Source organism: Lathyrus oleraceus, chromosome 6 (genome assembly GCF_024323335.1).
Source record: "Lathyrus oleraceus cultivar Zhongwan6 chromosome 6, CAAS_Psat_ZW6_1.0, whole genome shotgun sequence".
Lineage (NCBI taxonomy): Eukaryota > Viridiplantae > Streptophyta > Magnoliopsida > Fabales > Fabaceae > Lathyrus > Lathyrus oleraceus.
The window spans coordinates 221160917-221174967 of record NC_066584.1 but is presented as its reverse complement, the minus strand read 5'-3'; the positions used below and the strand labels follow the sequence as shown (position 1 = coordinate 221174967).

At 41.0% G+C, this 14051-nt stretch overlaps 1 protein-coding gene across 1 annotated transcript; it reads left to right on the top strand.

Moving 5' to 3' along the window:
- Positions 1-12155: 12155 nt before the first annotated feature.
- LOC127094854 (uncharacterized) lies at positions 12156-13838 on the top strand. The gene is made up of 2 exons (XM_051033628.1): positions 12156-13101; positions 13645-13838. The coding sequence occupies exons 1-2, from the start codon at positions 12156-12158 to the stop codon at positions 13836-13838; spliced, it is 1140 nt and encodes a 379-aa protein (XP_050889585.1).
- Positions 13839-14051: the final 213 nt, after the last annotated feature.

Genomic DNA, 14051 nt, shown 5'->3' with positions numbered 1-14051 from the left:
TTTCCGAATATGGAGGAGTTCGTAGACTTGGCTGCCATTCACATCTTCTTGACTCAGAACCTGATTCCTACTCTCCTTGTTGATACTTACTATTCCATCCACGTAAGAACCCAGAAGAAGAAGGGGACTATCGTCTGTTGTACCCCTTTACTGTATAGATGGTTTATTTCGCATCTACCCAGTGAAGGTCCCTTCGTTGAGAACAAAGATAATTTGAAATGGTCCCAGAGGATCATGTCCTTAAAAGCCGAAGACATCCCTTGGTATTCTCGAGTGTATGATGGTGTCAAGCTCATCCTCAATTATGGGGATTTTCCTAATATGCCTCTTCTTGGTACAAAAGGAGGAATCAACTACAACCCGAGGTTAGCATTGCGACAACTTGGATATCCTATGGTGGACAAGCCTGATCTCGAAAGTGTATAAGGTTTTGTTTTGTACGAAGGAGTCGAAGAGCCATAGTTGATCAAGAAGATTGTCAAGGCTTGGGGGTCGATTTGCCTTCAAGGAAGAGCAAAGACGGGTAAGAAGAATTGTATCGCCAAGGAAGCTTACACCAGTTGGGTCAAAAACAGAGTCAGTGAAGTCTTATTGCCATTCCCGCTCGAACCATCCATGAACCTCTAATCTCCTGAGCTAGAGAACTAGCCAAATTTCTGAGTTGGATGAATTGAAGAAGGTTATCAAGACTCTAGAGAAAGAGAATGTTGATCTCAGATCTAAGCTTGCTAAGATCTCATTGGAGAAAGAGACCTTGAAATTCAATCTAAATCAGAAAAGAGACCGAGTTCGTCAAGCTGATGATGAGGTACAGACCAGGGTTTTCAAAAGACTCAAAGTGGGTGACAACCTCAAAGGAACTTATGCCAGTCTGACGACCAAAAAGAAGAAGTTAGCCGAAGTCCAATACCGAGCTGGTAAAGCAGAACTAGAACACATGGAGCAAATGAAGAAACTTCAAAGCCTGCTAGTAGCTTGTAAAAAGGAGTTGAAGGATGAAAGAAGCCGCAACAAGCAGCTAGAAGTCACCCTTCGCCAGAACCAGTACGAGCTGAATCAAAAGCTAGAAGAGATCCAAAAGCTGAAGGAGCAATCACATGGGAACCCGAACGACAGCAACATACAGTTGAATAAGCGTCCTAAAAACCCCTCTGACCGAGGGAAGACAGTTGTGAACAACCCCCCACCCGAAGAAAGTGCGATGTTGGGAAAATGGGACGCCTGCCTGTCTCCCAAATCATAAGTTTACTATGAGGAGTTATTATCTAATTGTTTCTAGCCACTTGTAGTTTCATTAGATTGAGGTCTGACCGGACTGATGTGATCTTCTTGTAGCCGAGGGGCATTTCCTTGATGTATTTGTATTCTGCTTTATTGGAATAAAAAAGTTTCTTGATTATTGGCTTCATAAATTTCTCTCTTTATTCGCTTCATAATTGCTTGTGTTAAATAAACTCACGGATTCCTTGGAATTTTGTCTTTACAAAAAAATAATAGTAGTGTTGAATGCACACATCAAATCTTTTCGCATGCATACATACATCCATACATATACTTGCCAAAAGCTGTCAGAAAACAAAATGCTTACACTCGCCATTTTACTGCAGCAACAACGACGACTCGTCATCCGTACTACACCCGTTCCAGCAAATCTAAGATCATGGCCGAATACGAAGCCGACAACGTTGTTGTTCGTGAATCCCTTGCCCAGGTGCAAGGAGAGATGAACTTGTTCAGGGGCAACATGGAGACCATCCTTGAGCTCCTTCAATCTCAGAGGAACCCTGCCTCTGCTTCTACCAACGTCACTCGTGCTGTTGGGGTGACCATTCCTGATACCGCTGTTGGCACTACCGTCGACCCTCCGGCGGAAACTGTGGTGCCTAACTCTAGGAACTGCCAGGTGGTCCCCACAGATCCTGCTAGGCTTGCTGCTTCCTATCCGTGGGGAATGACTCCACACCTTGCTGCTAGCCTCACTAGTGGGGGGGCTTTCTTCCCTCATTCGGCTCTTGCTGCTGCTGCTGGAAACTCTGGTTTCCCTTGGGTTCTCCTCACTCTCCAAACTACCCCGGTCATTGCTGCTGATCCGGATGAAAACCAGGGTCAGATCCCTGATGACCTCCCTAATGACGAAGAAGACTACCGAGGCCCGCGCCTCCATTTCCAACTGCCCAGTCAGGCTGCTCAAGCTACGAGCATCAGCCAGATCCCCGTCCCTTTTGGCTACCCAGGGGCAGACTCTGTGCCCATGATGATGAATCCTGCATCCTAATATATGCAGGCAGGGGCACCTCAGGCCCCCAATGCTCAACCTGGATTGCAATATTTTCAACCTGCTACTGCTGCTCAGACCGTGCCACCAGGTTTCTCTTACCCTCCAGTGTGGTTCAACCTGAGCATGCCAGCGCCAATCGCTCCTGAAGTCTCTCGACCGGCCAGTCAGGTCGCTCCTCCCATAGTTGATCCGGCCAAACCGGTGGATTACCAACTCCTGTACGACAGAATAAGGGCCATTGAGGGTTTCTCTTCTTTCGGCATAGACGCTCGAGACCTCTACTTGGTCCCGAACGTGGTGTTGCCTCAAAAGTTCAAGGTGCCCGATCTTCCCAAGTACAAAGGCCTTAGTTGTCCCCGCAGTCATCTCACTATGTACTGCAGGAAGATGGCTTCGCACATTGATAACGATAACCTCCTGATTCATTGCTTCCAAGATAGCCTGACTGGGGATTCCTTGGATTGGTATATGAGTTTGGAGCGCTCAAAGATCCGATCATAGAGGGACCTCTCCGAGGCATTTTTGAAACAATACAAGTACAACCTTGACATGGCTCCAACAAGGCTTCAACTACAGAACCAGTCGCAAAGATCTAATGAAACCTTCAAGGAGTATACTCAACGGTGGCGCAAAATGGCGTCTAGGGTTCGACCAACACTATCTGACAATGAGTTGGTTGACATCTTCATGGGTGCGCTGCAAGGGCTGTATTTTGAAAAAATGATTGGCAGTTCATCAACAAACTTCGCTGATATGGTCACTATTGGGGAACATGTTGAGAGTGGGCTGAAATCAAGAAAGATAACAGACACGACCGCGCCGCAGACAGTCAACAAGAGGCCGCATAGGGGCTTCGCAAAAAAGAAAGAGGGGGAAGCAAACGCTGTAATGGCGAAGGCTCGCCCCCAATATCGAGTTCCGACAGCCCCCATGCCGTATTACCCATACCAGTACGTTGCCGCAGCTCAATACCAACAACCGCCTTTCTTGTATCAACCGCAGAGAGACAATCGACAATCAACACCCACTCAGAGAAATCCAAACCAACAATATAATCGATGTAAGACCCCAATTTTAGCCCTAAGATCCCTCATGGCATCATAACATTGCATTTGCATAGCCTCAAGGATCTTAAGCATCTTGGTTCCCTTTGCCTTTGAGTTGGGACCTCTTGTGAGTGGTTTGAGATCACCAAGCATGCTTGAATTGTATATCATTGATTTTTCTCATTTATTACTAACCAAAAGCACAAAAATATGTCACTAACATCTTTTGTTTGTAGCTTGAGCAATCATAAGATCTAAAAGCTTCTAGGTGATCCTTTGTGCAATGATATGTCCAAGAGAAGATGAAAGCAAACATGGAAATGGTTCCCAATGCTCTCATCCATAAAATATGCCTCCCAAGTATCTCAATTCATCATTTTGATCAAAGCAAGTCAAGGGGTTTGAGGTTTGTTTCCCAAGCAAACCCTAATTCATTTGTTCATCAACTGTGCCTTACTCATGAAGCAACCTCAACCCATGGTCAAATAAAATCAAGTTAAGTTCTTTAATTCATCATTCCATGCATATTTGAACTTATTTGAGTGCCCTCAATCATCAATTCATCAAGATATGAGTTGTGAAGTTGAGAAGTTGATCAGTCAATTCATCTGTCTATTTTGAAATGCACTGAGACCTAACTTTTTGTATGTTCATAAAATGGAGATGATCCCAAGAGAACAAATGTTCTTAAGGACCATATGAACAACTTTCATGATCATCAAAATTTGATTTGAAGCTTTTAAGGTCATCATCCATTCCAAGACATTACAGGTTATTTTGACTGGAACCCTAATTTTGGGTCAGTTTCCCAAGAACATAACTCATTCATTTTTTATGATTTTGAGGTGGGACCAAATGCATTGGAAATCATATTGTGTCTACTTAAAATTTTATGTTGATCAAAACTTTAAAATCTCAAAATAAATACATGTGATAATGCAAAACATTACAGGTCACCTTGGGCCAAATGCATTGAAATGGAAAAAGTCCAACTTCAAGTGCCCATAACTTCTTCATCAAAATTCCAAATGATGTAAACTTTAAGTCCAAATTGATTATATTGAAAATATCTACAACTTTTATGTTGTAGGTTTTTCCATTTGGAGCTTGCATCATCAAAACAGAAGGGCTTGAAGATGGTTCATTTTGACAAATTTCTCAAAGGCATATTTTGTGCATTGAACTTCATGGCATGTTTTCATAAATTTCCACATTCCAAATGAGTTTTTGTTCAACATAACAGTTTTTCCTTATACCAAGACCTTTCCAACCATTACCTACATGCCTATGTTTCAATTTTTCAAGTGGCATTTTCGAAGAGGTGAAGTTTTAGGCTCATTTATGCATAACATGTTGAAACTCATTACACAAGCCAATTCAATCACATGTACACGTCCATTTCATCTTGCTTACATCTGAACACTCATTTTCCATTGCATTTGGGCCTCCCATGCGCCTGTACAGGCCCATGCATGGAGGCCCCCTCACTTCATGCACACGAATTCTACATGCCTTGCATCACTTTGTGCTATAAATAGAGCTGCTCAGATTCATTCTAAACCAACCTAAGGGCACCTGAAATGCTGCAAGATCGAATCCATAACCACACTCAAAGGAATTTCTACTTTCTTCTTAAAAATTCAGATCTGAATTTCAACTACCTGGGTTGATTTTCAAACCTACAATTCTTTGGCCTTGCTTCATCTTCATCACTAGATCCTACTGCAAGCATTAGTTGAGGAGAATCGTGCTCTCAAGATCTGCATTTCAAAGGTGGATATCAGAACTTTTTTTCTTTGAAACTCATCATTTCTTGCTTATTTCTTGAGTTTCTTGGTCTGACTGAAGTCCTCTCATTAGAGGCATTTGAATTGTGCTTTCAATTTTGTAAAAACATCAAGTTCAGTTTGAAATCCATCATTTTCTCCTTCTGATTTCTCTTCCTATGGAGATCTAGAAGAGAAACTAATGGTATAGGGGTGATGTACATCACCCCAGCTTTCCAATGATATGAGGATCGCTCGTTTTCATCAAGATTTTATGACCTGCAACTTTGGCCGGAATCTCCATGTTCGCCGGAGAAGACGGTGGTGTACACCACCGTCCGCTTGCCAGTTTAAATCCAGGTCGTTGATGATGATTCCCAGATTGAATCATGGCTCTTGGATCTTATGAATTATTTTAATTCAGTGTGTGGGTGCATTGACTTGGACTCATGGTGAGCGCGCACCTCTGGACCATTAGATGTGCCAGGTGAATTAATGAAATCTCATCCAACGCCTCTCCTTTTTTCTGATTTTTCTAATTTCCATTTTATTTCTTTTATTTCATTTAACTTCAAAAATTCATAACTCTTTCATTTTAATTCCAAAAAATATGAGACCAATTGCATTATTTCTCTTTTTAATTCCAGTTTCTAAAAATGATTTTTAATATTTTTTATTTTATCATTTGATATTTTTTGTGAATTTTCTCTTTTCGGGTTATTTTTAATTCATTTTAAATAGTCTTTGATATTCAAAAAATACAAAAATATTTTCTCAACCTATTTGAATGATGATGGATCTATGAAAAATATTCTCATCAATTTTTTTATTGATTTGAGATTTATTTGAGATTTTAGTTCAATTAGGTTATTTTTATTCATTTTTAATTGATTAAAAATAGTTTCTGACTTTTAAAAATTCTGAATTTTTTTGTTAAACTTTGTTTGACCTTGTTGAACTTGGGATAATTCACTTGGACTTTCCAAGTTGATTTGAAGTGATTTTGAAGTTTGACCTTCTTTTAATATTTTAATTCAAGTTTATTTTCAAATATTAAAATGCCAAAAATAATTTTTGTTCATTTCTTGACTCCCAATCTTCATCCACTTCTGTTTTTGATAGTTTGACCATGATCCTCAATGCCATTGGTCAACACTTGTGGATTGACACATTCCATTGTACTTAATGCACCTTGTTCTTCATTTCCATTATCTTCTTCTTCTTCTTCTTCTTTTTCTTTTCTTTCTTGATCAATGAGTTAAAGGTTGATAAGTTAGCATTGATTAGGGAGGTTTAATCTTCCTTGATTCAAATCTAATTCATCTTGATCAAATGATCAAGTGAATGGCTTTGCATCAAGGATAGATTGCTTCCTAAATCATGCAAAGGACTTAAACCAATACAAGATCATTTCTCTTCTTCTTTTTTGGCATGGCAAGTTGTTGGAACTTGGTTCACTAATCAAGACTTCTAACTTGTGTTGTTGCCTACATTATTATTGACCGACCTCAGATAGTTGTGACTTCTACATAAGTCCAATTACGATTGCTTAACATAGCGCTAAATTTGCCTTATGGCACACTAACTACTAACACTAACCATTAACAATTAACATTTACTTTTTGCTCTTTACTTTTATGCAATTTACTCTTGTACATATTATTCATTTGCTTTTTTCCTTTGCTCATTTGAGCACATGTTTATGTTAATGCAATTTTCCCTTTGCTCACTTGAGCGCATAATTGTGTATATATTATTGCCATTGTGTTTGTGTTTTGTTTGTTGTAGACCAAATGCAAAGAAATGGACAAATGGACTTAGTTTCTAGGACTTTCCCTATGCAAATTTGGAGTCAAAGAGCAACTAGGCATTGAGCCTTGAGAATGCTATAAATGTTGAAGAGAACTTTGAAAGGACCAATCTCTAAAACTCTTTCTTGTTCATTCTTGATTGTTTGGTGGAACTTTTTAATGTGTGTGTTCTTGTGCTAGGGATCCCAACATTGAGCCAAAAGTGAGGAACCATTGCCCTGAGCTTCTAAGAGAGAGAGATCTAAGAGTCATTTAAGAACTTTCCAAGATCTAAATTGATTGTTGATTGCTTGAGCTTACTATTATTTTGCTTGCTTATTCCAAAGGATGAGAGCTACTTGGATCATCAATATGATCTCAAGAGAGGAACTCCATTTGTGGTCTTGTTCTCTTTTACCTTATCTCTTGTATGATTAGGACCTTAGCCATTCTTCTTTTTCCCTCCACTCTAACCCAAGCCAAAACTTTTGTGCAAACATTAACATTTCTTTTCAACATTAGAAACCTAAGCCTTATGCTTTTGATTCTCAAACTTGTTTTCATAACACTTATTTTGAATTGAATCTTTAAGTCAACTTTGACCATATTTTGTAAATACTTTTCATTGGTAAATATAACCAATTCAAATGTCTTTTTGTGGTTTCAATGGCCACTTTTCTTAATCAAATTTTTCATAACCTTTAGCTATTAGGTTTGAGTTATCCTTGAGGTAGATGTAATACTCACATATATCCTTAGTGATGGACAATGGGTCTTCCATGCTTATTATAGGGTTAACCCCTCACTAGCATGTTGAAGCTATCCTCACATGGTAGATTTGTGGTTTTAAGTTGAGTTTTCTCCCTTGGATAACAAAAGACCTTAAGGCTTTTGGAACAATCAATTCACCAACTCATTTTGAAATTTTTACCCCGAACTACGAGGTTTTGATCCTAATCTTTTTTAAGATGGTACGTAGGCAACGGGTTTATCCATCCAAACACAAAATGTAAATAAACTTGTATATTCTCTTCTCATCCCTTCAATCATGTTTGCACAAATAAATTTTCACAAAATAACAACCTTACAACAAATATGAAAAGGGCTCCCTAGGAGTACCTAGGATGTTTTGGGTGCCTAAAACCTTCCCATTGCATAACCAACCCCCTTACCCAGATCTCTGACATTTTTACTAGTTTTTGATTCGATAAAACTCTTAGGTTTTTGTTCGCTTTCTAACCATTCCTTTGGATAAATAGAAGTGAGGTGGCGACTCGACTTGTATGGTTTACCTTGGATTTAGTCAGTATCTCTAATGGTAACGAATACCCCGCTACAATCGAGCATAAAACCGAGGAAACAATTTTGGGAACCGACCCCAATTTGACAAGATTCTAGTGTCGTACTCCGAATTAGTCCCCTATCTGGTTCATGTAGGGGCGATCATACCAAAGGAATTGCCTATGGCCACTCCCCCATTCCGCAACAACCACGATACTAATGCTTCGTGTGCGTATCATGTCGGATTCATAGGGAACTCTACAAAAAATTGTTGGGCACTTAAGTGCAAGATTCAAGACTTGATAAACCAGAACATCCTGACCTTCTCCGAAGAAAAACTGAATGTAAAGACAAATCCTTTTCCGAATCATAGTGGCGCGTCAGTCAACACCGTAATTGAAGAGTTAAAAGCCGAAGTCGTACTGAAAGTTGAAGAGGTGAAGACTCCGATGTCCGTCGTGTTACAAAAGCTTGAACAATTTGGGTTTTTAGAAGAGGTGCATGATGATTGTGCAATATGCGAGTTTGATCCAGATAGTTGCGAGCAGTTGAAAGGGTGCGTGCAAGCACTAATGGACCAAGGGTTAATACAGTTCTCTAGAGCTCAAGCAGAAGAAGAGGTAGCGGTAATTGAACCAATAACTATTGTATACAGGAAGAAGAAGGTTGAAGCTCCTCCTAAGAGGATTTAGCCAATTCATTTCCGTGTTCCAACTTCGTTTCCGTATCAGAACACCAAGGCAGTGCCTTGGAATTATGAGACCACAATGTAATTGGGAGGGAAAGAAATCTGCATTCTTGATACAGAGATCGTCAACATCGCTGGAGCGGGAGGCATGACTCGAAATGGACATGTATTTGCTCTTAAATACACTCCTAGGGTGTCTCCAGCACCCACAATTGTCTCACCTAAAGAGAAGGCAACTCCTACACCGACTCCGCAGGAAGGGGCAACTGTACTCGCCACTCCGACCATGACGACTATTCCGGTATTGACAAGAGTTATTGACAATGATAAAGCCGCAAAGGCCGAAGTCTCCAAGGGTAAAGGGCCGATGATTGAAAAAGAATAGTATGATGATCACAAGAAGAGTATCACCTTTGAGGAAAGTCAGTAATTCCTCAAACTGATCAGAAAAAGTGACTTCAAGATTGTTGAACAGTTGAATCAGACGCCTTCCAAAATATCAATTTTGTCTTTGCTATTGAGTTCTGAGGCTCATCGCAAAGCATTGCTGAAAGTTCTAAATACCTCTCACGTGATGCAAGATATCATGGTCGATCAATTTGACGACGTGGTTGCCAACATCACCGCCAGTAAGTATCTGGGATTTAATGAAGCAGAGTTACCTCCATAAGGAAAGGCCTACAACAAAGCACTACATATTTCAGTCACATGTACTGACTCTCTCTTATCCCGAGTCCTCGTTGATACTGGATCCTCTCTTAATGTACTGCCAAAATCTACATTAAGCCAGTTACAATTTAAGGGGCCCAAAATGAGAACCAGTGCATTGATTGTTAGAGCTTTCGACGGTTCCCGAAGGCAGGTAATTGGGGAGGTCAATTTGCCTATATGCGTTGGACCACACCAGTTTGATATCACTTTTCAAGTCATAGACATCAACCCAGCCTACGGTTGTTTGTTGGGCCGACCATAGATTCATGTTGCTGGGGCAGTCACTTCTACTTTGCATCAGAAGTTGAAGTACTTTATAGATGACAAGTTGGTAATTGTGTGTGGGGAAGAAGATTTGTTGGTCAGTGAACTCTCCTCCTTCAGATATGTTGAAACAGATGAGGGGATCGTCGAGGTTCCACTCCACTTTCTAGAATTTGAAGATGTCAGTTCCGCCTCCGCCAACAACAATCAATCATCCGCTACCATCCTATCCTCAGCGAAGAGTGCTAAGCAGACATTGGAGAAAAGCCCGCTTCCCGATTGGGGCAAGGTCGTCAATGTGGCAGAAAAGCGCGACAGGTTTGGTATCGGTTATCACCCAGCAACACGCAAGGTGAGTCCGAAGAAAAAACAATTCAACCTGGTCAAGTTTAGCAGCACCGACTATCAAAATGAGCATACCGTAGTAGTCATCGGAGAGTCCAGTGGTAATAAGCCAGGGGCACCCAGCCTCGTCCGCAGATGTCCTCCTGGATTTAAGCTTCCCAATTGGACACCCACCGTGATACCTATGGTGTACTCAGAAAAAATGTATTGCATTTTGTTTTCTACGTCCCTCGTCCTTGCCTGAGACGAGAGGATAGCTTGTAAGGGCCCCCATGTTTAAAAGTATTATGTGAATAAATAAAAGTACTTTTTTTGTATGCAAAACTCGTGTTCCTTTTCTTTCAGTTATTTTTCGTTTTCACTAAAAACAACGAAATGGCAAAAGATTTCTTTTTCTTTTTCCACTTTTTCTAAAAAAAAGCATACTAAAATAATCTCATCATATGCAGAGCAAATAAAATCAATGATTATAACGTGGCTAAAATCAATTGTGAATCTGGACTTCCAATCAACCAAGCTGAAGATGACAGTGAGGAAGATTGCGAATTACCAGCTGAACTAGCACGACTCCTTGAGCACGAAGAGAAAGAGATTCAGCCGTATAAAGAACCAGTAGATGTCATTAACTTGGGTTCTGAAATTGATAAAAAAGAGGTAAAAGTTGGGGCATCTCTCGCCAAGCATGTGCACTCCGAGTTGGTAGATATGTTGCGTGAATATGTGGATGTCTTCGCTTGGTCTTATCAAGATATGCCAGGGTTAGACACCAGCATTGTTGAACATCATCTACTGCTCAAGTCCGAATGTCCTCCAGTCAAGCAGAAGCTCAGAAGGACCAAACATGATATGGCACTCAAGATCAAGGAAAAGGTTAAAAAGCAGCTAGATGCTGGCTTCTTAGCCATTTCTGAGTATCCGCAGTGGGTTGCTAATATTGTTCCAGTTCCTAAGAAAGATGGTAAGGTCAGAATGTGTGTAGACTATCGAGACCTCAATAGAGCCAGCCCAAAGGATGACTTCCCTTTGCCTCATATTAATGTTTTGGTCGACAACACAACTCAATTCTCCGTCTTTTCTTTCATGGATGGGTTCTCCAGGTACAATCAGATAAAGATGTCACCAGATAATATGGAGAAGATGAACTTTATCACACCCTGGGGAACTTACTGCTACAAAGTCATGCCATTCGGCTTGAAGAATGCAGGGGCAACATATCAACGCGCCATGGTAACACTCTTTCACGACATGATTCATGAAGAGATCGAGGTTTATATGGACAACATGATTTCCAAACCCAGAATTGAGGAAGATCACCTGGTTAATCTGAGAAAGTTATTTGTCAGACTCCAAAAGTTTAAACTGCGTCTGAATCCGGCTAAATGTACTTTTGGGGTCCGATCAGGTAAACTTTTGGGTTTCATAGTCAGTCAGAAAGATATTGAGGTTGATCCCAACAAAGTTCGAGCCATCCAAGATATGCCAGCTCCCCGAACAGAAAAAGAAGTCTGAGGCTTCCTTGGGCGACTTAATTACATCTCCAGATTCATATCTCACATGACAACTACCTACGAGCCGATTTTCAAGTTGTTGAGAAAGAACCAATCGATTGTGTGGAACAACGATTGCCAAGGGGCATTCGATAAAATAAAAAAGTACTTGCAAGAACCACCAATCCTGGTACCACCGGTTCCTAGTAGACCACTCATTATGTATCTGATAGTGTTGGATGAATCCATGGGGTGCGTTTTGGGTCAACATGACGACACAGGCAAGAAAGAACATGCTATCTACTATCTCAGCAAGAAATTCACTGAATGTGAGACCCGATACTCACTTTTAGAGAAGACATGTTGTGCCTTGACTTGGGCTGCTCGACGCCTGAGACAATTTATGATTTTCCACACTACTTTATTGATATCCAAGATGGATCTGATAAAGTATATATTTGAAAAGCCTGCTGTTACTGGTAGAATTGCCCGATGGAAAATGCTGCTAACCGAGTATGATATACAGTACGTGACCCAGAAAGCAATAAAAAGGAGTGTTCTGTCTGACTATCTAGCCCACCTGCCTGTCGAAGGTTACCAACCGTTACAGTTTGACTTTCCAGATGAAGACATCATGTTTATCAGAGATTTTACTATGCTAGGCTTCAAGGTAAGCCCTGAGGAAGGCCCCAAACCAGGATCGCGGTGGACACTCGTGTTCGACGGTGCTTCCAATGCCCGAGGTCATGATATAGGTGTTGTTATCACTTCTCCAACTGGTTTCCACATCCCCTTCACCGCTAGATTATGTTTTGACTGCACCAACAATATGGCAGAATATGAAGCATGTATCTACGGTTTAGAGGCGGCAATCGATTTGAGAATCAAAATCCTCGAGGTATTCGGTTATTCAACTCTGGTAATCATTCAGGTTAAAGGCGATTGGGAGACTCGGGATAGCAAGTTGATACCCTATAAAGAGCACATCAGAAAACTGATACCCTATTTTGATGAAATCTCCGTTCATCATATTTCTAGGGAAGAAAATCAGTTAGCAGACACTCTAGCTACGTTGGCATCTATGTTCAAAGTCAAATGGAAGAATGAAGCACCATCCATCCAAATTGACCACCTAGATGAACCAGCACATTGTCTAGCAATTGAGGTCGATCCTGACGATAAGCCTTGGTTCTACGACATAAAGACATTTCTGGAGAAACAACAGTATCCCGAGGGTATGTCCATTACCGATAAGAAAGCTCTGAGAAGACTCTCTTCTAAGTTCTTCCTAAACGATGGTGTATTATACAAGAGGAATTATGACTATGTACTGCTCAGATGTGTGGATAGACACGAAGCTAGTACAATCATAAGATCCATACACGAAGGTTGCGAGGGTGTACATGCGAAGGGTCCTACTATGGCCAAGAAGATTCTACGGGCTGGTTATTATTGGACGACAATGGAGGTTGGTTACTGCAACTTTGTGAAGAGATGCCATAAGTGTCAGATATATGGCTATAAGATCTTTGTACCATCTACTCCGTTGAATGTTCTAACTTCTCCGTGGCCCTTTTATATGTGGGGCATCGATATGATTGGGATGATAAAACCCAAAGCTTCCAATGGACATCGATTCATCCTAGTTGCTATTGATTACTTCACGAAATGGGTCGAGGATGCTTCATATGCTAATGTCACTCGACAAGTGGTTACCCGGTTTATCAAGAAAGAGATAATCTATCGCTATGGGATACCTAGCAAGATCATCACTGACAACGCTTGTAACCTCAACAAAACTATGATGAGGGAGTTGTGCAAAGAATTTAAGATCGAGCACCACAACTCTTCACCATATCGGCCCAAGATGAATGGCGTCGTAGAAGCAGCTAACAAAAATATCAAGAGAATCGTCCAAAAGATGACCAAGACATACAAGGACTGGCATGAGATGTTACCTTTCGCTTTGCATGGTTACAAAACTTCAGTCCGCACGTCCATTGGGGCAACTCCGTACTCTCCAGTTTATGGGATGGAGGTCTTCCTACCAATCGAAGTTGAGATTCCTTCACTCAGGGTCATCATGGAAGCAGATCTTGATGAAGCTGAATGGGTTCAATCTCGGTATGACCAACTGAATCTAATTAAAGAGAAGCGTTTGATGACCGTCTGTCATGGTTAGTTATACCAAAGACGTCTCAAACAAGCTTTTGATAAGAAGGTTCTTCCTCGGTCATACCACCTTGGAGACCTCGTGCTCAAGAGATACTCTGCCATTCACTCGGACCCGCAAGGCAAATGGACTCCCAACTATGAGGGACCTTTCGTAGTCAAAAAGGCCTTCTCAGGTGGGTCTATAATCCTCACAACAATGGATGGGGAAGATTTTCCCTTG

Coding starts and splice junctions, on each gene's coding strand:
- LOC127094854 (XM_051033628.1), top strand. CDS start 12,156: ATGCTGCTAACCGAGTATGATATACAGTACGTGACCCAGAAAGCAATA. Junction 13,102..13,644: donor CAAGAAGATTCTACGGGCTG/GTTATTATTGGA, acceptor ACAAAACTTCAG/TCCGCACGTCCATTGGGGCA.